This window comes from Mustelus asterias, chromosome 26, assembly GCF_964213995.1.
Source record: "Mustelus asterias chromosome 26, sMusAst1.hap1.1, whole genome shotgun sequence".
Classification (NCBI taxonomy): domain Eukaryota; kingdom Metazoa; phylum Chordata; class Chondrichthyes; order Carcharhiniformes; family Triakidae; genus Mustelus; species Mustelus asterias.
Genome location: NC_135826.1, coordinates 28,740,932 through 28,768,632, shown reverse-complemented (window position 1 = coordinate 28,768,632; position 27,701 = coordinate 28,740,932). Strand labels below are relative to the sequence as shown.

Genomic DNA, 27,701 nt, shown 5'->3' with positions numbered 1-27,701 from the left:
TCAGTTTAACTTTTGGCACATGCAATTAAAGGTGCAAACGTCAAATTTATAAAACATCTTAAGTATCAAAATTTAAAAATGTTTGCTAACATGCTGTATCCCCTCCCCACAAAAATTAAGCTTTGATGTTGTAATATTGTGCTGCTGCTGCAGTCCCAAATCTATATGGAATCCAGTCTATTTTTAAAAAAATAATAAGGCCACTTAAACTAAATTTACCAGTTTAAGGAATATGAACTCTGGAAATGTATCAATTGTAAATGTATATAGGTATATAGAACATCTGCAGTCCAATTCTACATTAGCTTTAAATTGACTCACCTGGAGTTAGAGCATGATTACTAAATGACAATTTTTTAAAAGTTTATTTATTAGTGTCACAAGTAGGCTTACATCAACGCTACAATGATGTTACTGTGAAAATAAGCTAGTCACCACCCTCCAGTGCCTGTTCGGATACACGGAGGGAGAATTTTGCATGATCAATGCACCTCACCAGCACATCTTTTGGGATTGTGGGAGGAAACCCACGCAGACACGGGGAGAACGTGCCGACTCCGCACAGGGATCCAAGCTGGGAATTGAACCTGGGTCCTTGATGCTTTGAGGCAGCAGTGCGGCTAATCCTGCCAGGTCAGCTGCGTTCGTCCGTCTTGCACCATCCTCACACACCCATTGTAACTCATCTGCAACCCTGAGACATATCCATCATCCAACCATACCCAAGTTGACTGATCTTTCTGTTGCCCACTTTGTCCCCTAGAAGAGTTGCCCTCTGTAGCTTTTCAGTTCTGATCAAATGGCCAAAATATTGACATGTTCCTTTTTTGGATTTCACTTTTTAAGAGTTATTTGCACTCTTGCTACTTCAATACTTCTTCATTTGTCTTATGGTCTGTATATGGAATTTTTAGCATACGTCTTGGTCCACATTTCAACGGCCTCTACACCACTATCTTTCTGCACAGATCTTTATTTATGGTCTAGGTTTCTGGAGCATATAGGAAAGACTCTTGAACTCTTGTTATCTTGGTTCCTTTTCAAATACAATATTCAGACTGAGCAATAAAGATGAGACATTCAGTGAACATTTTGGGGAATAGTTGAACTATTAGAATGCAACGTTAAGGTAGAAAAGACACCCACCATTAAAAGTATTGGAAAATGTCTTTAATGAAAGATGAAGTACTGCAAGGTACTATACATTTGACAGAAACGGGACTCCACCAAAATAACAAATTAAAGGCTACTCTACAAAAATCGTATCATGTCAAAACACAAAATTCTTTATAGACATCAAGGTCAGTTGGTAGGAGGAGGAGGAACACCTGGTGGTGGAAGAGGTGTAGGTGGTGCCGATATTGGTGCAGAATCACTGGGCAGTGGAGGCCGAATCATTGGTGGGACCGGAGCAGGCGGAGGACCTTGTGGAGCTGGAGGAGGACCCTGTGGAGTCGGGGGAGGACCCTGCGGCGCCGGAGGAAGCCCCTGCGGCGTCGGAGGAAGCCCTTGCGGAGCCGGAGGAAGCCCTTGCGGAGCCGGAGGAAGCCCTTGCGGAGCCGGAGGAGGACCCTGCGGAGCCGGAGGAGGACCCTGCGGAGCCGGGGGAAGTCCCTGAGGAGCTGGAGGAGGGCCTTGAGGGGCCGGCGGAAGCTGTGGTGGACCGGGAGGCACAGGACCACCTGGAGGCATTGGTGGCATGGGCATGCCTGCTGGTCGTGGAGGTGGCATAGCATCTGGCGGCATGGGAGCCCTTGGTGGTATGCCATTCATGAGCGGCGGTGGTGGTGGCCTATTCTTTATTCCAGGTGGTCCGATAGGCAAGCTCTGTGGTTGCACAGGTTTTTCCATCTTAAAATGAAACTGAAGGAAAAACTAGGAGGAAAAAAAACAAAGAGTCAAACACATTCTGACACATTAATTTCACACACAGATCCTGAAAATAGATTTTAAAAGTGATCAGAAAGATCTGTGGACATAATAATTTTGAAAATGTAAAGGCAACATCTTTCAAACTTATTTCCCATAGCAATTTTTGGAAGCGACAAGTATTGTGTTGAAAACTTGGATGTTCCTCAAGATGGCATTACTTTTAATATTACAACAAAAACTCCTGTGCATTTCAATTGGAAATAGACATGCAGCACAAAGCTGATAGAGATCCGGTGGAATCGATCTTGCTGAATTCCTCACTGTTACACCTCATGAGCTACCACACAAGCCTGAATAGATAAAATATATCCTCAATGCGCATCCTGTTGCTTTAAATTTTCAACTTGCAATACTTTACCAATGATCTGCCTAGCATTGCAGAATAATTTAGCACAGGACATGGTCATTTGGCCCATCTTGTCTGTACTAGCTCTTTGATAAAGCTATCCAATTAGTCTCACTCCGCTGCACTTTCCCCATTGCCCTGCATATTCATCCGTTAAATAATTATGGAATTTTGTTTTGAAAGTTACTGTTATTTGCTTCCGCTACTTAAGCATCTATATTCCCCTCTCCATTTTGTCCATCACTTTTTAAGCAGTCTTTCTGGATTGGCAGAGCTGAAATGGCCTTTATAATCATGAAATGGTTTTTGTTCCTCTCTTCTACCACTTGCCGCCAAGTCCTTTAAGTGTTTAAATTTTGGCTACAAGTAATTTCCTGGCCCCACTCTAGGTTACCTCACAGCATGACATGTGGCAGCCCAGAAATGAAGAGTGCCAGGATACAGACAGGAGAGACGAATGGCTGTCTTTCGGACTGGAGGGACGTGTACAGTTCACCAGGACTACTGGTGATCACGACTAGGACCACTGCTTTTCCTGATAGGTATTATTAACTTGGGCATGCAAGACACAATTGCAAAAGGTGGGAGTGCGGTCGGCTGTGAGGACATTGACGATAGCCTTAGAGAGGATACAGACAGACTGTTGGAATGGATGAGCATGTGGCAGATTAAATCTAATGCACAAACGTATGCAATATTACATTTTGGCAGGAAGAATGAGGAGAGGCAATACAAACTAAAGGGCCAAATTCTAAAGAGCTGGAAGGAGCTGAGAGACCTGTGGGTAATTGAGCAGAAATTGCTGAAGGGGCAGGTTGAGAAAATGGCTTAAAAGGCATAAAGGATTCGAGATTTTACAAAACAGATGCAGAGCATACTAGAACAAGGAAGCTATGATGAACTTTCATGAAACACTGTTTTAGCCTCATCTAGACTGTGGTATTGAATTCTGTACTTTAGGAAGGATGTGAAGGCTTTAGAGAAGGTGCAGAAAATATTTACAATAATTAGATCAGGAATGAGGGACCTGAGTTACAAGGACAGTTGGAAGAGGTCAGGTTGTTCTCCTTAGTGGAGAAAAGGTTGAGAGCAGGTTTGACAGAGGCAAAATCATGAGGGGGGCTCAACAGAAGTGAAGAAAAAAACTGTTCTTGTTGGCGAAAAGGTCAAAAACCAGAGAACACAACTAGTTAATGTGATTGGCAGCAAGTGGTTACAATCTGGAATGGACAGCTTGAGGATAATGGTGGAAGCAGATTCAATTGTGGCTTTCAAAAGGGAATTGGATAACCACCTGAAGGAAAAAGATTTCAGGGCTAAGGGAATGGAACTAAATAAATGAATCTTGCAGAGAGATGGCCTGGATTTGGCAGGCCGAATGCCCTCTGTGATGTAATGATTCTACATAGTCAAATCTGCACTTGGAGCTGCAACTAACAATTCAGAACTGCAGAAGGCTGTATGCTGTTAGCGTGGCTAAAACTGCAACAATTCCTAAACATTCAAATAGAATTCCAGTACTTGAAAATGAGCTCGTGTGTTCTAGACAGGTTTGGACAAAACTGTGACAGAAGCTGAAAGAGACTCACCGTACCCAACAATGCTCAGTATATCGAACAACGTTGCACAGTGATTAGCACTGTGCCTCACAGCGCCAGGGACCCAGGTTCAATTCCGAATTTGGGTTTTCCCATGACTGCGTGGGTTTCCTCCCACAGTCCAAAGATGTGTGGGTTAGGTTGATTGGCCATGCTAATTGCCCCTTAGTGTCCCAGGATATGTAGATTAGTGGGGTAAATATGTGGGGCTGTAGGGATAGGGCCTGGCTGGAATGCTCTGTCAGAAAGTCAGTGCAGACTTGATGGGCCGAATGGCCTCCTTCTGCACACTGCAGGGATTCTATGAATGAATGTGAGCTGACAATAAACAAAGCAAAGAAGATGCTCAATTACAACAACAGAGGATGCTGGAAAAACTCAACAGATCCGGCAGTATCCGTAAAGAGAGAAAGCAGAGTTAACATTTCAAGTCCTTTTGGCTCTTCGTCAGAACTGACGAGAGGGAGTGCAAGCTGGAGGAGCAGCATCTCATCTTCCGACTGAGTCCCAAGGACTGCAATGTGCCCAATGTTGAGTTTGGCAGCTTTAGATTGTGACCTTTCCCCTGAAGCTTAAACTCCTTTTTAAAATATCCCATACATGTATTGCCTCAACGCCTTCCCCCTCTCCCGCTTCACCCTCCTACACCAGGTCATCTGTCTTTTGTTCTTAAAGTTGCTGCCTTTTGTTGAAATTTCGCACAGCTGCACTTTAATATCTCAGTTCTGATGAAGAGCCGAAAGGACTTGAAATATTAATGCTACTTTCCCTCCTGACAGATGCTGTTCTTGTTTCAGATTCCAGCGTCTGCAGTATTTTTCTTATTTTAAGATGCTCAATTATATCGCTAACTCAGTTTAGTTAAAATTCCCACTACTTATACAGACGTGCAGTGTTCTGATCGGACTGTACCTGAAGTACTCCACAGAGATCTGGCCCTGGAATAATGGTGACTATAACTCAGGCTGTACAAATGATTCAGAAGGCAGCATAGGTTGATCCTAGTATTAGAGAAATTGGCTATAATGAATACTACACAAGGCAGGGATTTTAAGCCTCAAAGACTGAGAAAACATCTTTCTGAAGTATACGAGTTACTTAATGAGACAGACAACAGTACTTTCAGATAGGTCAGTGCTGCAGGATCCCGGTGGTGAAGAAACTATTTATTTACAAGGTGACTAACAATTGGAATTGATTGCCAAAAATACAAGACCAGGGAGCTGGATTTACTTATGAAACAGTTAGATTTGTTTAACTGAGAGGTGTTAGAATTGGGTATTCTGGAAGAATTAAAAGGACTAAAAGATCCTTTTTGTCTAAAATTACTTTTGTGAGTATTGAGGGCTCCGCAGTATTGTCATGTGACCTCTTGCAGGTACTTTAATGGATATTATCTCAAAATCTGCCTCACATGAGTTAGTCATCATCAAGGAATCCAGACATAGCGCATTTGTACTGGATTGATCTAGAGCTATAATGTAAAAACAAGCTTGACGATACCTGTTTTGTTTCTCGATTCCAGTGGGTCCAAAACTTCCCCTCAACTTTATCAATTTCTCTGCTTGGTACCTAAATGCAATTAAAGATGAATTAAGATATCTGGTTTGTTGTGAACAGTCAGTCTGTGATGGATATTTAAATCTTCCAATACATTTCCTTCAAACATCTGAACAAAATCTGCACAATAGGGAAGGACAAGCTGATAAAAGCTTGACATTTAATTTATGCAACGTGCACTTAAAGCATTTTTTCAGCAACAAAATAAGATGCAAGGACTTGGGCCCCAGCACTGTTCCAAAATCTGGTCCATCTCTCCAGAACTTGCTAATTATTTTGTTTTTCCCTCACCTCCCACTTTCCATTTTGCAAAAATTTTCCATCGATCGACAACACAAAAACCCTCATTTGGACCCTTTTAAAGTAAAGCTTATTTATTAGTCACAAGTAGGTTTACATTAACACTGCAATCCCCTAGTCGCCACACTCTGGCGACTGTTCGGGTACACTGAGGGAGAATTTAGCACGGCCAATTCACCTAAGCTGCGCATCTTTGGACTGCGGGAGAAAATCGGAGCACCCGGAGGAAACCCACACAGACACAGGGAGAATGTGCAAACTCCACACAGTGACCCAAGCCAGGAATCGAACCCGGGGGTCCCTGGCGCTGTGAGGCAGCAGTGCTAACCACTGTGCCACCCTCTCTGATCATCACCATGATTTCTAGCCCAAAGTAACTGTTTCAACAGGGGTGGGCACAGTAAGGAGTCTCACAACACCAGGTTAAAGTCCAACAGGTTTATTTGGAATCACGAGCTTTCGGAGCGCCCCTCCTTCATCAGGTCAATAGCACATTCACTTGATTGCTGTTATTCTGCGCAGTTTCAACAATCTAATGCTTTAAGTTAACAAAATCAGTACCAACATTTTGTTTCACATTAGCGTTATTGAACTCTGTTCTTGATATGCGAATTAAAAGATAAAGTCCCCATGGTCGCAGACTGCTGTCTCCTTTGAGCGGGAGGGCTAACTGGTGGTGATTTAACCTGAGGAGCATCACACCTCAAGCGAAGACAAGGTTGAGAAGGCGGGGCCTTCATGAATAACCTCAGCTGGAACAGGAATCGAACCTGTGCTGTTGGCATCGCTTTGCATCACGAACCAGCTGTCCAGCCAATTGAGCTGAATTAGTGGAGCTGTAGTCTACTCTTCTTAGTTCAAAATTCACTTAAAAATTGAATTATATAATTTGAGTTAAGTCCCCCAGGTTTCCAATTTGCGTTTTGCTAAAGTTAATCAAATCATTAAATAATTCAGTGTGAGAAAACAACGTTGAATTATCAGGAGTAGCATGTAATTTCGGTAAAATACTTTTTCGCATGGAAACAACAAGTTATTTTGCCTCTTTACAGCAAAGCAGTTAATCTCTCCTGGCTGCCCACCAGTCCATGAGAGTACAATACCTTAAAAGAAATGGTTTCATATGGCTCTGCCGCAAACAACAGGTACTGCCAACGTCTGTCGGGTGGTTCAATTCGCTGTTCATATGCAGACATAAACCGATGGCGTGGGATCACACTTTCTGCAATTTCAGGATAATCAATCTAAGAGATAAAATTGATTTTTGTTTTTAAAAAGTAAACCATTAAACAATATATATGATAGCATAAACTATCATATGAAATTTAAAATGAAAAATGCTACTTAACCTGAGAGATGCTTAAGATTAGCATCATTGCTCCACCAACAGGTATGGGTGGAAAACATTTTCGTCCATATATTGATTATTTAGTGGATCCTTTGGATCGGTCATGGCAGGCAAAAAGTTAAAGTGGGTTGCTGCGACCTACTTCTGGAGGTTACAGAGTTGCACCCTCTAGATGTGTGGGGATCAACTGCTACCGCTTATTTTGAATGGGTGCCTGGGTCAAACCATTCAAAGTGTTTAGGATTAATCAATGTGTCTTCCCATTATACTTACTACCAAGCATCTTATGGGGCCGAAAGTCTGAGTTAGCTAAGAAATTAAGATACTTTTGCTTGGAGATAGCCTCGAGGAAGTTTGGAATGGACATGTTGGATGACAATACAGGAAACATTACGAATATGGGATTATCAGGGCTAAATGGCGAGCGAGAGATCCCCATGCGAGCAGATAGCATCCTGACCACGTTTCAAGAGTCAATACATGTTGATGTCATATACATGGATTTTAGTAAGGCGTTTGATAAGGTCCCCCATGGTCGGCTTATGATGAAAGTAAGGAGGTGTGGGATAGAGGGAAAGTTGGCCGATTGGATAGGTAACTGGCTGTCTGATCGAAGACAGAGGGTGGTGGTGGATGGAAAATTTTCGGACTGGAGGCAGGTTGCTAGCGGAGTGCCACATGGATCAGTGCTTGGTCCTCTGCTCTTTGTGATTTTTATTAATGACTTAGAGGAGGGGGCTGAAGGGTGGGTCAGTAAATTTGCTGATGACACCAAGATTGGTGGAGTAGTGGATGAGGTGGAGTAGTGGATGAGGTGGAGTAGTGGATGAGGTGGAGGGCTGTTGTAGGCTGCAAAGAGACATAGATAGGATGCAAAGCTGGGCTGAAAAATGGCAAATGGAGTTTAACCCTGATAAATGTGAGGTGATTCATTTTGGTAGGACTAATTTAAATGTGGATTACAGGGTCAAAGGTAGGGTTCTGAAGACTGTGGAGGAACAGAGAGATCTTGGGGTCCATATCCACAGATCTCTAAAGGTTGCCACTCAAGTGGATAGAGCTGTGAAGAAGGCCTATAGTGTGTTAGCTTTTATTAACAGGGGGTTGGAGTTTAAGAGCCGTGGGGTTATGCTGCAACTGTACAGGACCTTGGTGTAACCACATTTGGAATATTGTGTGCAGTTCTGGTCACCTCACTATAAGAAGGATGTGGAAGCGCTGGAAAGAGTGCAGAGGAGATTTACCAGGATGCTGCCTGGTTTGGAGGGTAGGTCTTATGAGGAAAGGTTGAGGGAGCTAGGGCTGTTCTCTCTGGAGCGGAGGAGGCTGAGGGGAGACTTAATAGAGGTTTATAAAATGATGAAGGGGATAGATTAGAGTGAACGTTCAAAGACCATTTCCTCAGGTGGATGGAGCTATTACAAGGGGGCATAACTATAGGGTTCGTGGTGGGAGATCTAGGAAGGATATCAGAGGTAGGTTCTTTACGCAGAGAGTGGTTGGGGTGTGGAATGGACTGCCTGCAGTGATAGTGGAGTCAGACACTTTAGGAACATTTAAGCGGTTATTGGATAGGCACATGGAGCACACCAGGATGATAGGGAGTGGGATAGCTTGATCTTGGTTTCAGATAAAGCTCGGCACAACATCGTGGGCCGAAGGGCCTGTTCTGTGCTGTACTGTTCTATGTTCTATAATACAGGAGAAACTGCTTATGACAGAGAAGATGGGTCACGTTTATCGTAACCACAAAAATACTGTTTGTTTTGAGCACCATTCAATTACCTGCTAACGTTGAATAAATGTGTCTAATGCTTTACCGCTGGAGCCACAATCCGAAACATTCTTCTACCTACCGGAAACAAGGAAATCACTTGGCGGCACATCACATATTCCAGTAATCCGGAGTACATGACAAAGGTTCCTTATTTGACACCAGAGTCTCATTACATTTACTGAAAAATGGGACGATAGAAGCTGCTTCACGGGGAAAACAAAGGAGTGGCTGTCATGTGGAACCCAAGAAAACATCTGTTGTTAAAACCCAACACTGTAAAAGGTTGCCCAAATACTTTGTGTAATTTACATTTTGACACCAAAATAAAATTCAAACCACAACAGTTGGTTTATTAAGCACAGATGAACTAAAATTTCAATCTGTGTTTTGTAAGAAATGCGCAAGACAGTGAGTTAAATGAGTCAAACAGAATTGGAAGGGCTCTGTTCAAGTAAGCTGATACTTGGTGGTACAACTAACTTTGGAGCCTGAGGGAGAGGATTTCTGCTTCACATTAGAACTGAGTGACCATGCCGGAAATAAGTGGGCAAGACTGGGGATGCTTGGGATGGCCTACTAGATCGGCTAGCCAGTTAATATATAAATAATGGCCATTTACACAAGGCACCAGACAAAGGACAACTAGCGTCCATTCTACCGTACTCCGCCCAGGCATTAATGCACTTGAGATGGAGGGTAGAAAATTGACTGAAAGGAAAAAATAATTCAGAATAGAGTCAATTAAAATCAACATGCAGACACCAGAACTACACATTACCTGAAAGAGAAGACTTTGTTGTCCCACTTCTGCATCCCTCTGTTTGGTCACTACAAAAAGAATGGTTAAAATCTTGATGCAGTTTATTTGCAATGAAATCCTCCTCAAAAGCAGAGCACAGCCACTCTCTCCTCCACTTGCTGGTATTAACAATGAGACAATTTACGTTGTAACCTTTTCTATGAACTTTAACTATTGTGCCTTGTTTGGGTAAAGCACAAGATATCTGTGATAAATTCCAATTTTCTGAATTTACCAGATATAATTGCATTTACAGACAATAGCGTGTTTGCACAGGGTTTTTGCAGGTAGTGAAAATGACAATTTCTCAGTAAATACCTTCCCTCTAGCTTTGATCAACCAGCAGGAGGCATAATTTAAATGGAGAGAGTCAGTCTGGTTTGCTTTCCCATGTTTCCAACTTGCACATTATTAAATTTTAAATGATAGGCTCTATTATTTTTTTTAAAGTTTCACACTGACATTTGTGTTAACTACTAAAAATTTCAAAAGTCATTTTCCACAATTCAAATTCCTAAACCTTGGAATGGTTATAATTAAAAGAGAAAATGCTGGAAAATCTCAGCGGGTCTAGCAGCATCTGTAAGGAGAGATTTCAGATGAGTCCAGATGAGCCTTTGTCAAAATAGGCTTTGACAAAGGCTCATCTGGACTCGAAACGCCAGCTCTTTTCTCTCTTTGCAGATGCTGCCAGACCCGCTGAGATTTTCCAGTATTTTCTCTTTTGGTTTCAGATTCCAGCATCCGCAGTAATTTGCTTTTATCCAATGGTTATAATTAACTGACATTAAAACCTCACACATTTTTGTCAACATAACAATCAATTGCTACACCAGCTCACTGTGACACAACTCGAGGTTTGAAAAATACCTTTATAACCTGGCCGGCCAATTTTTACAAACTTTTTCACCTCCACTTTAACCTTCTCTGGGGCAGGCTGTGCTGGTGCTTCCTTTGCCTCTTTTGCTGCTCGCCTTGCTCTATATTCAAAACAGAGAAAGGATTACTCGGTAGGGAGTTTCAATATTTACTGTCCAGACACTGCTCAGGTCAGGGCCCATCCTCTTCAGAACTGTTGACAGTTCCTAAAACTGTAGACTCGCGACCCATCACTGTGCATTTACGAACATCCTGTAACTGATGCTCATGTGTCCCCTGATTGGCACATCATCACATTAAATTTTCAACCCTTATCCGCACCTCGCTCAAGTATCTGCCTGAACTGGAAACTCATTAGGAATTAAGTGTGCCTCTCTGCCTCGGTATTCCAGGAAAAAAATACATTTATATTCCACTGAAGTGTATTACCTGATCTCTCAGATTAGCCATTTTAAGAAAAATCAGTTTTGGAGTACCTATGAATTGAATGATTATCGGGAGGTCTGTTTAAGTATCTTCCCAATGAAAAGTTAAATGATTTATGTTTGAAAGGTACAGAGCTTGCTAAAAAAAAGTGTCCGATCATTACCTCGGCTATGTTAGTCCATTGAAAAATAAACTATACAGCTGGGTCCTGAACTGATGAAAAAATGTACATCCAACAAAGGAAGTTTATTCTTTCATGAGAGATAAGAATCACTGGCAAGGCCAGCATTTGTTGCCCCTCCATCTTTAAAATGGTGGTGAGCTGCCTTCATGAACCGCTGCTGTCAATTTGGTGCAGGTATATTCAGGGTGGTGCTAGTGAAGGCATAAATCCCACCCCATGTGGACATGAAGACCACGCTGGACAAAATATACACCATCGTAGTGTGTCGGATCTCAAACAATGATGAGACGGAGTACAGGAAAGAGATAGAGAATCTGGTGAACTGGTGCAACGACAATAATCTCCCCCTCAATGTCAACAAAACAAAGGAGATAGTCATTAACTTCAGGAAGCATAGTGAAGGACATGCCCATCTACATCAACGGGGACAAAATGGAAATGGTCGAGAGCTTCAAGTTTCTAGGTGTCCAGATCACCAACATCCATGCCAATGCTATAGTTAAGGAAGCCCATCAACGCCTCTGCTTCCTCAGGAGGCTAAGGATGTTTGGCATGTTCGCTATGATTCTCACCAACTTTTACAGATGCACCATAGAAAGTATTCTTTCTGGTTGTATCACAGCTTGGTATGACCCCCTGCTCTACCCAAGACCATAAGAAACTATAAAGGGTTGTGAATGAAGCCCAGTCAATCACGCAAACCAGCCTCTCATCCATTGACCTGTTTACACTTCCCGCTGCCTCGGAAGAGCAGCCAGCATAATCAAAGACGTCACACACCTCCGACATTCTCTCTTCCACCTTCTTTCATCAGGAAAAAGATACAAAAGTCTGAGGACACGTAGCAACCAACTCTAGAACAGCTTCTTCCCTGATGCCAGCAGACTTTTGAATGGACTTACCTAACTTTAAGTTCATCTTTCTCAACACTCTAGCTATGACTGTAACACTACATTCTGCATCCTCTCCTTTCCTTCTCTATGTATGGTATGCTTTGTCTGCATAGCACGCAAGAAACAATATTTTTCACTGCATACTAATGCATTGACAATACTAAATCAAATCAAATTAGATACTTCTACATAACGATTGTAAAGCGATTGGCATGCCAATAAGTAACCAGTAGACAAAGTACTAGTTTAAAGTCTCGGTATGTCATTGTAACCTTCCATAAAGCAACTATGGTGATAGATGTCAGCACAGCAGCACAGTGCGTTATATCCTGAGATATAGGCTCATCTCTACGATTCCTCACACAGAATGCTCTTGATGTTAGTTATGTTGTCACAGGATGTGACCTGGCATTGTGAAGAATAAACCTACAGTCATCCTAGGCTACTTAAGCAGACCTATGATCAGTAAAGCAACTGGGAAGAGCAATGCAGAAGGTTGCACTATCTGACAGGTAGGATGAATATCTATGAATCCCGAACTCAATTCTTATCATTATTTTCCAGTGTAAGGTGTTACCACAATTAGAGCATTGACAGGAGTTTAAGAATTAATTTTTAGTTCGTCTTATTGGCTGCTGGATAACATGGAGAGACTTTGCTGGGGGCTGAAGGTAACAGCAAGAAAAGAAACATGTTTCCCTAACAAACAAAGATATTTCATGTGTCTACGACATCTGCACTTGCATTTACACATCTAGTTTTGTATCTATGATATATGCCTCTCTGAAGTTTCTTCATAGGGTCTTCTGGGAATTAGGTAACAAAAGAAAACAAGTTTTTTCCACCCGCACACACAATTCACATTTAAAACTCTTCATCACAGAATGGAAGATTTCATTCATCATTACAGCAGCATTCAAGTACAGTAAACGTTGTGATGCAAATTAATGGCTGCACTATAGATAAGCAACTCTCACTGAGCTGCATCTTGTACAGTTTTATGTTGCTCTAATGAGGCCAGTGTACTGTTTTTGAAGTAGCTCAGAAGCTTGAGCACAGAATATCTACAAAACCACATTTTTCATACCGAGCATAATCTTACACTTACAGATTAGTCTGATGCTTTTTCCCTTGTGTGTGCGCCAAATAACTCCCCTGTAGAAACAAATTCAAATCAAATTTAAAACATCCACCAACAGTCCCCGATTTTAAATGCAGTTAATGAATAGACAACTTAACTGAATGACTGTCTGTATTGATAATGAACTTCAGTGAACTTCAAGTCGTGAATGTAGCCCAATCCATCACGCAAATCAGCCTCCCATGCATTGACTCTGTCTACACTTCCCGCTGCCTCAGCAAAGCAGCCAGCATAATTAAGAACCCACCCACCCCGGATATTCTCTCTTCCACCTTCTTCCATTGGGAAAAAGATACAAAAGTCTGAGGTCACGTACCAACCGACTCAAGAACAGCTTCTTCCCTGCTGCCATCTGACTTTTGAATGGACCTACCCTGCATTAAGCTGATCTTTCTCTACACCCTAGCTATGACTGTAACACTAATTCTGCACGCTCTCGTTTCCTTCTCTATGAATGGTATGCTTTGTCTGTATAGCATGCGAGAAACAATACTTTTCATTGTATGCTAATACATGTGACAATAATAAATCAAATCAAATCAAATCAAATCAGTGGGATTCGAACCCATGCCTCTGGATGAGGCTGTGACCTGAACATGGCATCTTAGATGGCTTGGCCATCCTGACCTTCTAGGTGATAGAGGTTGCAGGTTTGAATGGGGCTGTCAAAGCAGCGTTGGATAGTTGCTGCAGTGCATCTCATAGATGGTACACGTTGCTGCTACAGTATGCCAACACTGGAGGAAGTTAATGTTTAAGGTGATGGATGGAGTTCCAATGGGGCGGCACGGTAGCACAGTGGTTAGCACTGCTGCTTCACAGCTCCAGGGGCCTGGGTTCAATTCCCGGCTTGGGTCACTGTCTGTGTGGAGTTTGCACATTCTCCTCGTGTCTGCGTGGGTTTCCTCCGGGTGCTCCGGTTTCCTCCCACAGTCCAAAGATGTGCGGGTTAGGTTGATTGGCCATGCTAAAATTGCCCCTTAGTGTCCTGGGATGCGTAGATTAGAGGGATTAGTGGGTACAATATGTAGGGATATGGGGGTAGGGCCTGGGTGGGATTGTGGTCGGTGCAGACTCGATGGGCCGAATGGCCTCTTTCTGTACTGTAGGGTTTCTATGATTTCTATGAATGGGCTGCTTTATTGAACTAAAATCATCACTGTAACATTTCTAAACAAATAAAATATAATGCCAGATAGACAACAGCACAAAAATAATTACACAATGTTCATGTGTATTTAGTTGCGTTCTGGTCTGGCACCCAGGGGCCAGGATTCACTGAGCCTTTAGTTTTTCCAATGTGCACAAAGTATTTGCCACATCTTAGGGTACAAAGAGGGGCAAGGGGAAGAGCAGAAGACTGCACGGACTTTTTGCAGTATTTTTTTCCACAATGTTTTTGGACATACCTGGCAGCTGGCAATAAAAATAAAGATCGGTGCTGCCTCATTCTGCCATCTGAACACAAGATAAAATTCCCTCTCACAGCACACATTTTACACTTTTATGACAAAACTGAACCACCCAGAGTATTTCAAACTCACCTCATTGTTGTGAAGTGTTAAGCAAAGTTTACATTCATAAGAACCCAAGTGATTTTTCATAAAATAGGGATCCTATAAAATGAGAAAGAAAACAATTACAATGCTGTACAGTGAAACATTACGAGGAATTTATCTATTCAAAATGCAAAGATCAGAACTTAACCTTATTTATGTCAATGGTTTCCAAAGCTAACTGCCTCAGCCGTTCTCTTCGATCGCGATTGCTTTCAGAAGAGGAAGCAACTCCTCCACTCCCTGTTTTCCCTCCAGGTCGATGTTGAAAATCCATAGTTATTTGAAGAACTGTATCTCAATACAAAATCTAAAATAATTTAAAAACAAAAATGCACATATTAGTTCAAAATGCTTTACTTTCTGCACAGCCACTTATCATTTGCATCACAAAATGGCATATTTATGAAAAATGTTTGTAAATCATCACATGATAAATAATGCCATGATCTGGTCATATCGTGCTTACGGGCAGCACAGTGGTTAGCACTGCTGCCTCACAGCGCCAGGGACCTGCATTCGAGTCCTGGCTTGGGTCACGGTCTGTGTGGAGTTTGCACGTTCTCCCCGTGTCTGCATGGGTTTCCTCCGGGTGTTCTGGTTTCCTCCCACAGTCCGAAAGTTGTGCTGGTTAGGGTGCATTGGCCACGCTAAATTCTCCCTCAGTGTATCCGAACTGGCGCCGGAGTGTGGCGACTAGGGGATTTTCACAGTAACTTCATTGCAGTGTGAATGTAAGCCTACTTGTGACTAATAAATAAACTTTATTTTAAGATATACTCAATGTCAGCATTGCCCTGCAGTTGGAATGACAAGATTGTGAGGTCCACTATGTAGTTTTTATAAAATACTAGCTCAGTGCAGTCTCAATGATTTCAATTTGAAAATTTGAGGTTATTAATTTACTGAAACAACACTACCTTAAATCTGGCATATACATTGTTGGGAGAATTGAGCTTTACGAACAGGAATAAAGCATTCAGAGCAAATACCTTGCTTTCTGTCTTTGGAACAGGGTTAAAACTCACATCTTTGACCAAACAGCTAACCTAATTTTTTTTGTGGCCCAATATTATAACTTTGATAATGCTCATAAAGTGCCTAGGGATATTTCATTCTGGCAAAGGCGCTAAACATAAGCACGTGTATTACTGAAAAAAGGGCATGCTTTTGAAGCTTTTCATCTTGTACTCATCAAGAGAGACGGAAAAATGCCGAACATCTGTCCTGATGAGTATAAGCGGAAAAGCTTCAACAGCATGCCCCTTTTTTCAGAAATACTCAAGTTCTGTACCATGAGTGACCACTTTAAATGTAAGCTTCTGTTGAACAGGTCCCAGTTTAATGTTTCATCCAAAGGATGACATCCCTGATAATGCAGCAGTCTTTCAATAATATGCTTAAAGGTTGACATAGAATATGTGCTCAGCTACTGGAGTGGGGCTTAAATTCGCAACCTTTCTGACTTATAGAGACAAACGCTACCACTGACCCAAACTGATACCATAGGAAAGAACACCAAATACTCAGCTGAGCCAAGCATCAAACCAAGGTTGCTTATGGTAAAGCCTTAGTGAGCAATTGAAGAGAGAGATGGAGCCAGTGGTGAGGGTACATGGAGATTTTAGCAAAGGCTCAAAACAGCGCAAAAAGTTATTGCAAAAGGAAATTCTGGCTCATCCACATCAGATAAACAGAGGTAGTACAGAATCAAGGAAAATGGCAGGTAAGCAAGTGCTTAGCATTGTTTGCGTAAGTATGCAGACTGTACCACCATCTATGGCTTGATGTTGCTTATGTGCAACATGTATATTAGGGAAATAGGGTAGACAGCTAAACTTCGGAGAACACAGAAGGCACAGGACAAAATGAGAAACAATTGCGCTGCATATCGATCCAGGGAAGGGAATTTTCATGGAGCTGGAAAATAGAGCAGAGGCCATCATGAAGGGTGATACAATCAATCACATCAAATGTAGTAGGAGCTGGAGCAGCATTCATGGCCACAAATACAGGAGATCATCTCCCTAGACAAGTGTGTTTGGAAAAATATCTCATAAAAGCACTCCTGTCTTTACATCGTTCATGTAAATATGCAGCATAAACATTTCCCACCTGTTTTACAATGAATACTGGAGCACGGGTAGACTATGCAGCCCATGGAGCTTGCTCCATCATAGCTGAACTTCTGCCTTAACTCCATTCTCTCACCCATTCCCCATATACCTTGATTCTACAAGAGACCACAAATCCATCAACCTCAGCCTGGAATATACTAAAAATAGTGCATCGTCTACAACACTCTGGAGAAGAAAATCAGAACGCTTTGAATGAGGAAAACTCTCCTCATCCCAATGTTAAACAATCGACCCTTACCCCGAGACTGAACCCCCCCAGTGTTCCAGATTTCCCAGCCAGGGAGAAAACAATATTTCAGCAACAGACTTAACAGATACAAGGAACAGGAGTAAACCATGAGGCCGCTCAAGTCTACTCCATCATTTCATAAGATCATGTATAATCTGATAGTAACCTGAAATCTGAATCCTGTCTACCCGATAATCTATCATCCTTTGTTTACCAAGAATTTATCCACCTCTGCTGTAAGAATATTCAAGGACTCTGCTTCCATCGCCTTTTCAGGAAGAGTTCCAAAGCCTCGTGACCCTCAGAGAAAAGATTTTTCCTCACCTCCATTTTAAATGGGTGACCCCCCTTATTTTTAAACAGCGACTCCTAGTTCCAGATTCTCCCAGAAGAGGAAACATCCTCTCCACATCCATCCTATCAAGACCCCTCCGGATCTTATGTTTCGATCAAGTCGCCTGTTGCTCTTCTAAACTCCAGCAGATACAACCCTAGCCTGTCCAGCCTTTCCTCATAAGACAAGCACCCATTCCAGATATTATGAAAGCAAAATACTGCAGAATATGAAACAAAAACAGAAAATGCTGGAAAATCTCAGCAGCTCTGACAGCATCTGTGAAGAGAGAGAAGAGAGCCTATGTTTTGAGTCTGGATGACCGCTCTGACAAGGAGTCAGCCAAACTCAAAACGTTGGCTCTATTCTCTCGCCACAGTTACTGTGAGACCTGCTGAGATTTTTCACCATTTTATGTTTTCATTGCTGGTAAACCTCCTCAGGTTTGAATATTCTTACAGCAGAGGTGAATAGATTCTTGGTAAACAAGATATCAGGGGTAGGCAGGATGCAGATGAGAACCGTGCCACCCTTTTAAATTCTCCAACAATGTTTTAATTCAATCTCTTACAGATTTGGCAACCTTATATTAAGTTGATCTTTCTCTACACCGCAGCTGTGAGTGTAACACTACATTCTGCACCTTCTCCTTTCTTTCTCTATGAACAGTATCATGGTCCATGTAGGTGCCAATGACATAGACAAAACAGGAACTAAGGATCTGCAGAGGGAGTACGAAGAGCTAGGGAACAAATTAAAAAGCAGAACCAACAAGGTGGTAATCTCTGGATTACTACCTGAGCCATGCGCAAATTGGCGCAGGGTTAATAGGATTAAGGAGATGAATGCGTGGCTCAAGGATTGGTGTGGGAGGAATAGGTTCGAATTCATGGGGCATTGGCACCAGTATTTGGGCAGATGGGACCTGTATAGATGGGATGGTCTCCGTTTGAACCGTGCTGGGACCAGTGTCCTAGCGAACTGTATCACTAGGGCTGTAGATAGGGCTTTAAACTAATTTATGGGGGGGAGAGTGCAGAGGTAAGAGGAATTATGAAATCAATGGTAGAGGAGAGGGAGCGAGTGCAAGGGAATGAGGGCATTTAAGTAGTTAAAGGAGTAGAAGGCGAGGGAGAGGTTGATAGCGTTTCATCAAATCGGGTCCAGATAAAAGCTGGAATAAAGACACTTTGCGTGAATGCACGAAGCATTCGGAACAAAGTTAAGGAGTTGATGGTGCAAATCAGCACAAATGGGTATGATCTAGTGGCCATTACAGAAACATGGCTGCAGGGAGACCAGGACTGGGAGATGAATATCCAGGGGTATCAGGCATTTAGGAAGAATAGACAGGAAGGAAACGGTGGTGGGGTAGCTCTGTTAATAAAATATAATATCAGGGTAGTAGTGAGGGATGACATAGGCTCTAAGGAACAAAAAGTGGAATCGTTATGGGTAGAGATAAGGAATAGTAGGGGGAGAAAGACACTAGTAGGCATGATCTATAGGCCCCCAAATAATAATGTTGAGGTGGGGAGGGCGATAAACAAGCAAATAATGGATGCGTGCAAAAACGGAACGGCAATAATCATGGGGGACTTCAACCTGCATATTGATTGGCTGACTCAAGTTGGAAGGGGTGGGATGGCGGAAGAGTTCTTAGAATGCTGTCGGGATAGTTGCCTTGAACAGTACGTTACAGAACCGACGAGGGAACGGGTTATCTTAGATCTGGTAATGTGTAACGAGGTAGGTAGAATTAAGGATGTTCTTGTGAAGGGCCCTCTTGGGTCAAGTGATCACAATATGGTCGAATTTCTGGTACAAATGGAAGAGGAGAAAGTAGGGTCCCATACCAGTGTCCTCTGTTTGAACAGAGGGAAGTACGATAGGATGAGGGCTGAATTGGCTACGGTGGACTGGGAGAGCAGACTGGTAGGTAGGACAGCTGAGGAACAGTGGAGGATTTTTAAGGAGATCCTTTTCAGTACTCAGCAACAATATATTCCGGTGATAAAGAAGGAATGTAAGAAAAGGGATAACCAGTCGTGGATAACGAAGGAAATTAAGGAGAGTATTAAATTAAAGACCGATGCGTACAGAGTGGCCAAAAATAGTGGAGAATCGGAAGATTGGGAAAACTTTAAGAAACAACAAAGAACAACTAAGAAAGCGATAAAGAAAGGAAAGATAGGTTATGAAGCTAGGCTAGCTCTCAATATAAAAAATGATAGTAAAAGCTTTTACAAATATATAAAAAGGAATAGAGTGGCAAGAGTGAATGTTGGACCCTTGGAGGACGAGAGGGGGGATTTAATAATGGGAAATGAGGAAATGGCTGAAACTTTAAATAAGTTTTTTGTGTCGGTCTTCACAGTGGAAGACACAAATAGTTTACCGAATATTAACGACAGAGGGTTGGTAGGAGGAGAGGTACTCAATACAATTAATGTTACCAGGGAGGCAGTGCTTGGTAGACTAACGGGACCGAAGGTGGACAAGTCCCCAGGCCCGGATGGAATGCATCCCAGGGTACCGAAAGAAATGTCAGAGGTAATAGCGGATGCGTTAGTGGTTATTTATCAAAATTTGTTGGATTCTGGGGTAGTGCTGGCGGATGGAAAACGGCTAATGTTATGCCGCTGTTTAAAAAAGGAAATAGACAAAAGGCGGGTTTTTGGATTTCCAAAAGGCGTTTGATAAGGTGCCTCACAAAGGTTGCTGAAGAAGATTGGGTCACACGGAGTTGGGGGTAGGGTGTTAGCGTGGATTGGGGATTGGCTATCCGACAGGAAGCAGAGAGTCGGAATAAATGGGTGTTTTTCTGGTTGGCAGATGGTAACTAGTGGCGTGCCGCAGGGATCGGTACTGGGGCCTCAACTATTTACCATTTATATAGACGATCTGGAGGAGGGGACTGAGTGTAGGGTAACAAAGTTTGCAGACGACACAAAGATAAGTGGAAAAGTGAATCGTGTGGAGGGCGTAGAAGGTCTGCAGAGAGATTTGGACAGGCTGAGTGAGTGGGCGAGGATCTGGCAAATGGAGTATAACGTTGACAAATGCGAGGTTATTCACTTTGGAGGAAATAATAGCAAATTGGATTATCTAAATGGAAAAAAATTACAACATGCTACTGTGCAAAGGGACCTGGGGGTCCTTGTGCATGAGACGCAAAAACCCAGTCTGCAGGTGCAACAGGTGATCAAGAAGGCAAATGGGATGTTGGCCTATATCGCAAGGGGGATAGAATATAAAAGCAGAGATGTCTTGCTGCATCTGTACAGGGCATTGGTGAGGCCGCAGCTGGAATACTGTGTGCAGTATTGGTCCCCTTATTTGCGGAAGGATATATTGGCCTTGGAGGGAGTGCAGAGAAGGTTCACCAGGTTGATACCAGAGATGAGGGGTGTTGATTATGAGGAGAGACTGAGCAGATTGGGTTTGTACTCGTTGGAATTTAGAAGGCTGAGGGGGGATCTTATAGAGACCTATAAGATAATGAAGGGGCTGGATAGGGTAGAGGTGGAGATTCTTTCAACTTAGAAAGGGAGCTAGAACTGGAGGGCACAGCCTCAAAATAAAGGGGGGTCAGTTTAGGACAGAGTTGAGGAGGAACTTCTTCTCGGAGGGTGGTGAATCTCTGGAATTCTCTGCCCACTGAAGTGGTGGAGGCTACCTCGTTGAATATGTTTAAATCACAGATAGATGGATTCCTGATCGGTAAAGGAATTAGGGGTTATGGGGATCAGGCGGGTAAGTGGAACTGATCCACTTTAGATCAGCCATGATCTTATTGAATGGCGGGGCAGGCTCGAGGGGCTAGATGGCCTACTCCTGCTCCTATTTCTTATGTTCTTAGTGTGTATAATGTGCATGGAACAATACTTTTCACTGTATACTAATACCTGTGACAATAATAAATCAAATCAAAAAGGACAGCACAGTGGGTAGCACTGCTGCCTGACAGTGCCAGGGACCCAGGTTCAATTCCGGTCTCGGGTCACTGTCATTGTAGAGTTTGCATGTTCTCCCCATTTCTGTGTGGGTTTCCTCCGGGTGCTCCGGTTTTCTCCCATACGCCAAAGATGTGCTGGTTAGATGGATTGGTCATGCTAAATTGCCCCTTTAGTGTCAGGGGTGTTAGCGGGGTAAATATGTGGGGCTATGGGGATAGAGCCTGGATGGGATTGTGATCGGTGCAGCTTTGATGGGCCAAATGGCCTCCTTCTGCACTGTAGGGATTCCATGAAAATGGAGTAGATTTGAGGAGCTGTCAACCTTGCTCGGCCCAGTACCTGGCACTTTAACTCCTTAAACCCCCAGTTGCCCCAATTGCTGCCACTTGACAAATGGAGTAAACGCCAGAGGCTTTATTGCTCCAATTGCCCCTGGAGCCCAGGCCTCAGGCAGCTCCACATCTGACAGCGGCCCCCATTAACAACCCGGGGAGGGGGCTCAGAACGATCATTCCACCCCGAGCCCGACTCACCGATCTCCGGCCAACAGCCGCTTGCCACCGGGAAGCCCAAGCTGCGACCAAACCGCCGGGACACCAAACCGTCTCCTCACTCGGCGCGCGGCCCTCACAAACCGGAAGGAGGTCGGCCCGCCGGAAGTGAGTACTTTCAATAACTTTATTAACAGCGGCAGACAGTGGAGGACCCGAGCAAACCGGAAGGAGGTCAGCCCACCGGAAGTGGGTCTTTTCAATAACTTTATTGAGAGCGGCAAGCGGCGGACGGTGGAGCTCGAAGCGCCCCGGTAGAGCGGGAGTCACCTCGTCGCCATTACCTGCCGCTCCCTGTGTGGTTGCGGTGCAAAACCTCGGGCGTTTCCGCATTTCACCTGTGCTTATTGACCTTTCAATGTGCCGCGGACCCCGCACCTTGATTAACTTTTCATATTTACCACAGCAAAGCGCCGCTTTGCAAAGAGCCTGCCGGCTCCAGGAATAGCCCCGAGCGGAGCGGGCAGCTGGCCCGGGCTGGAGACGGAGGGAGAGGGTCGCTTCAACCCTCGCCGAGGGAGGGAGGGGAGGTTTGCGGATCGGGCGAGGCGGCGGCTGCCTCTCTGAGCGGCTGCTATGCGATACAATGACAAGGAGCTGCTGTGTCTGTCCAAGCAGCCGGCCGAGAAAGCGGCCGAGCTCACCATGAGAGGGCCGAAGCGCAGCGACGGTAAGGACAGCGAAGGCTTACAATACATTCCCCTCCAGCCAGCCCCCTTGGAGGGGGAGGAGGTGAGGTTGGGGGGGGGGGGGGGGTTGATTTAAAGGGATTCCAGCTGGTGAGAGAGGGAGGTACGCACACCCCTGGGTGTTATATTGTAATCGTCGCCTCTTGATGGGTGACCCCCTCCCGCCCACCCTGTATCCGTCGCCTCTTGGTGGGTGACCCCCTCCCGTCCACCCTGTATCCGTCGCCTCTTGGTGGGTGACCCCCTCCCGCCCACCCTGTATCTGTCGCCTCTTGGTGGGTGACCCCCTCCCGCCCACCCTGTATCCGTCGCCTCTTGGTGGGTGACCCCCTCCCGCCCACCCTGTATCCGTCGCCTCTTGGTGGGTGACCCCCTCCCGCCCACCCTGTATCCGTCGCCTCTTGGTGGGTGACCCCCTCCCGCCCACCCTGTATCCGTCGCCTCTTGGTGGGTGACCCCCTCCCGCCCACCCCGTGACTGTCGCCTCTTGATGGGTGATGCCCCCCCACCCCCATAACCAGTGCTGCTTGATGGGTGAACTGCAATAAATTAGTCAAACATGACTTCCCTTTCACAAAATCATGTTGACTCTGCTTTTTTCAAGTGCTGTGCTATAACATATTTAATAATAGTTTCTTACGTTTTCCCTATGACAGATGTTGAGCTAACTGGCCTGTAGTTTCCTTATTTCTGTCTTGCTCCCTCTCTGAATAAAGCAGTTACATTTGCTAGTTTCCAATCTAATGAAACCTTTCCAGAATCTAGAGAAATTTAGAAAAATAAAATTGTCTACTATCTCCCTAGCCACTTTTAAGACCCTAGGATAAAATCCATCAGAACCCAAGGATTTGTTAGCCGACAGCTCCAATTTGCTTCCCTGATACTTGTCAGTTACCTGAGTTCTTCCTTCCCAACTCCTGATTTACAGCTACTTCTAAAGTGAAAGTAAAGTTTATTTATTAGTCACAAGTAAGGCTTACATTAACACTGCAATGAAGTTACTGTGAAATTTCCCCTCGTCGCCACACTTTGGCACCTGTTTGGGTCAATGCACCTAACCACGTCTTTCAGACTGCAGGAGGAAACCTACACAGACACAGAAAATGTGCAAACTCCACACAGATACTGACCCAAGCCAGGAATCGAACCCAGGTCCCCGACGCTGAGGCAGCAGTGCTAACCACTGTGCCACCATGCTGCCCTGGGATGTTACTTGTATACTCGACACTCTAGAAAAAGTGAGAGGGCATGGGATCCAAGGGACTGCTGCCCGGTGGATCCAGAACTGGCTTGCCCAAAGGAGGCAGAGAGTGGGTATAGATGGGTCTTTTTCTAAATGGAGGTTGGTCACCAGTGGTGTGCCCCAGGGATCTGTTCTGGGACCCTTGCTGTTTGTCATTTTCATAAATGACCTGGATGAGGAAGCGGAGGGATGGGTTGGTAAGTTTGCCGACGACACGAAGGTTGGTGGGGTTGTGGATAGTCTGGAGGGATGTCAGAAGTTACAGAGGGACATAGGATGCAAGACTGGGCGGAGAAGTGGCAGATGGACTTCAACCCAGATGAATGCATAGTGGTCCATTTTGGTAGGACAAATGGGATGAAGGAGTACAATATAAAGGGAAAGACTCTTAGTACTGGAGAGGATCAGAAGAACCTTGGGGTCCGGGTCCATAGGACTCTGAAATCGGCCCCGCAGGTGGAGGAGGTGGTTAAGAAGGCGTATGGTGTGCTGGCCTTTATCAATCGAGGGGTTGAGTTTCGGAGTCCAGGGATAATGATGCGGCTATATAAGACCCTCGTCAGACCCCACTTGGAGTACTGTGCTCAGTTCTGGTCGCCTCATTACAGGAAGGATGTGGAAAAGATTGAAAGGGTGCAGAGGAGATTTACAAGGATGTTGCCTGGATTGAATGGCATGCCTTATGAGGATAGGCTGAGGGAGCTTGGTCTTTTCTCCTTGGAGAGACGAAGGATGAGAGGAGACCTAATAGAGGTGTATAAGATGTTGAGAGGCATAGATCGGGTGGACTCTGAGGCTTTTTCCCAGGGTGGAAATGTCTGCTACGAGAGGACACAGGTTTAAGGTGCTGGGGGGTAGGTACAGGGGAGGTGTTAGGGGTAAGTTTTTCACACGGAGGGTGGTGGGCGAGTGGAATCGGCTGCCGTCAGGGGTGGTGGAGGCAAACTCAATAGGGTCTTTTAAGAGACTCCTGGATGAGTACATGGAGCTTAATAGGATGGAGCGTTCTAGGTAGGTCTAGAAGGTGTGTTCGGCACAACTTGTCGGCCGAAGGGCCTGTTTGTGCTGTAGTTTTTCTATGTTTCTACAGTGAAGGCAGATGCAAACTACCAGTTCAATTCATGTCATCTCCTTATTTTCCATTATTAATTACCCAGATTCTCACTCTATAGAACCAATGCTCACTTTGTTAACTCCTTTCTTAAATATCTATAGAAACTCTTACTATCATCTTCATATTTCTTGCTAGCTTCCTCTGGTATTCTAATTTTTTTTCTTTCTTGTTCATTTTTTTGTCATTCTTTATATTCCATCAGATCTTCTGACCTGGCACCTGTTTTTGTATAGATTATATGCTTATTCTTTAAGTTTGATACAGTCTGTTAGTTAACCCTGGATCGTGGATCCTTACCTTGGAAGTTTTGGAATGTATCTATTCTGTGTATTCCGAAATATCCCTTTAAATGTCTGTCACTGAACCTCTATTGACCCATCGCTTAACCTCATTTGCCAGTTCATTTTACTCAGCTCCACTTTCATCATAAGGTCATAAGATATAGGAGCAGAATTAGGCTATTCGGCCCATCGAGTCTGCTCTGCCATTTGATCGTGGCTGATGTGCTCCTCATCCCCTGTTTCCTGCCTTCTCCCCATAACCCTTCAACACATTACCATTTAGAAATCTGTCTAACTCCTCAAATTTACTCGCTATTCCAGCATCCACTGCTCTTTGGGGTAGTGAATTCCATAGATTCACAATCCATTGGAGAAGTAGTTTTTCCTCCACTCTGTTTTAAATTTGCTGCTCCTTATGCTAAGACTATGACCTCGTGACCTAGAATGCCCCACAAGAGAAAGCATCCGCTCCTCATAATTGCCCATATTTAAATTTGAAATAATAGTCTTGGATGTGCTCTTCTCGCCCACAAATAAATGTAAAATTCAATCTTATCATTGCTGCTGCTTAGGGGTGCCTTCACTGAGGTTATTGATTAATCTTGTTACACAATACCAGGTCTAGTATAGCCTGCTCTCTAGTTAGCTCCAAAATATGCTATTCTAAGAGACTATCCAAAAACATTCTATGAATTCCTCACCTAGGCTACCTTTGCCCATCTGATTTTTCCAATCTATATGTAGATTTTAAATAAACCTTATGATTATCGGCGTACTTTTCTGACGAGCCTGATCTCTTCCTTTATACTCTCTCCGACTGAGTAGTTACAATTAGGGGGCTTCTACATCGCTCCCACAAGATACCTCCCGCCTCTATAATTTCTCATCTCAACCCAACCCACTTCCATATCCTGGTTTCCTGAACTTAGTTCATCTCTCTCTCTCTCTCTCTCTCTCTCTCTTCCCCCCCCCCCCCCCCCCATGTCTGTTAACAAAACAAAGCCTCCACCTTTTCCTAGTTTCTTGATCTTCCAAAATGTCATACACCGTTCAATATTCAGACCTCAATCTGTTATCCTGCAACCATGTCACCGTAATGGCTGTAAGATTGTGCTTAATTAATTCAATGTATGCTATTAGTTCACCTGTTTTGTTTTGAATGTTACATTCATCCAGATACGGAGCCTTTAGTTTTGTCCTTTTATTATTTTTGTAATCGCTAGCCATTCTGCTGTTTTACTGTTAGTTTTGTGTACTCTATTCTTTCCTGTCATATTCTGTTTATCATTTCCCAGATTATTACCTTTCTCTCTTGCCTTGTCTCTACTCTTTGGTTTACCACATCTTCCCAAATTTCATCCCTTGCCCCCTACTATTTAGTTTAAAACCCCCTTGTCTTGTATGGCTGGCTAGAACACTAGTCGCAGCACAGTTCAGCTGTAGGCTATCCCAACGGTACAGCCCCCCACCTTCCCTAGTACCGGTGACAGTGTCCCGTGTACCAGAACCCGCTTCTCCCACATCAACCTTTGAGCCACGCATTCATTTCTCTAATCTTATTTGCATTATGCCAATTTGCACATGGCTCAGGTAATAACACAAAGGTTATCGGCTGTTTAATATAGTGCCTGGCTCCTCATACTGACTGCATAACCACCTTCCCCATCCTGCCTTTGTCGTTGGTACCTTCATGGACCACGACAACTGGATCTTTCCCCTCCCACTGTAAGATTCTCTCCAGCCCTGAGCAAATGCCCTGAACCTGGCATTTTTTGATTCTTGCTCTTTTCTGCTGAGAGCAGTGTCAATTCCCCTCATTTTACTAACCTCTACTACCGCTACACTTCGTTTTGCACCCCATCCCCAAACTTAAAAGTCTTCCTGCCCCACAGTGACCTGGCCAATCGGCTCATCCACCCTGCTGCTCCCACTCTCGTCCAAACAAGCTGAAAGAACCTCAGCCTCTGCGATTGTCCAACAACTTTGACAGTCCTGGACACCGGCTTTCTGGGTCCCCTTACCTGCCTAAGCAGCAGTCGCCCCCTCCTGTTCCTGACCATCTTCCAAATCAGAAGGGGGTATCCTAAGGGGTGTGACCACCACCTAGTAAAAGTGTCCAGGTAACATTCCCCCCTCCCTGATGTGTCGCAGTGTCTGCAGCTCAGTGACTTTGAGCTGAAGCTCCAGACTCTTGCTGCAGGCTAGAGTTGTAAGGCTGAAGGGATGGGGATAGTGGGGATTAGACTGAGGGTATTTGGAAACAAGAACTTTAAGATGTTGAGGCCGCGGAGATAATGGTAGGTCAGCATCACCAGGGGTGATGGTCAAACTGGACTTGGGGTGTGCTCTTCTCATGGGCAATTGGGGATGGGCAATAAATGCTGGCCAAGCCAGCAACACCCACATCTCATGAATTAATTAAAA

At 44.1% G+C, this 27,701-nt stretch overlaps 2 protein-coding genes across 3 annotated transcripts in view; one reads left to right on the top strand and one right to left on the bottom strand.

Annotated features, from left to right (window-relative positions):
- Window positions 1-1,155: 1,155 nt before the first annotated feature.
- Window positions 1,156-22,236, bottom strand: sf3a2 (splicing factor 3a, subunit 2). The gene is made up of 9 exons (XM_078198360.1): window positions 21,933-22,236; window positions 14,891-15,049; window positions 14,728-14,799; window positions 13,151-13,197; window positions 10,531-10,640; window positions 9,640-9,689; window positions 6,840-6,980; window positions 5,380-5,448; window positions 1,156-1,875 (listed from the first exon to the last, which is right to left on the bottom strand). Exons 2-9 carry the CDS (start codon window positions 15,014-15,016, stop codon window positions 1,303-1,305), a joined length of 1,188 nt encoding a protein of 395 aa, XP_078054486.1. The 5' UTR covers window positions 15,017-15,049; window positions 21,933-22,236; the 3' UTR covers window positions 1,156-1,302.
- The window catches only part of plekhj1 (pleckstrin homology domain containing, family J member 1), a 423,983-nt gene continuing 418,409 nt past the window's right edge, over window positions 22,128-27,701 (top strand). For both annotated transcript variants that reach the window (XM_078198363.1, XM_078198361.1), the window contains exon 1: window positions 22,128-22,620. In XM_078198363.1, the coding sequence (XP_078054489.1) occupies window positions 22,527-22,620 (94 nt within the window). In that variant the 5' untranslated portion in view covers window positions 22,128-22,526. The remainder of the gene's footprint in view (window positions 22,621-27,701) is intronic.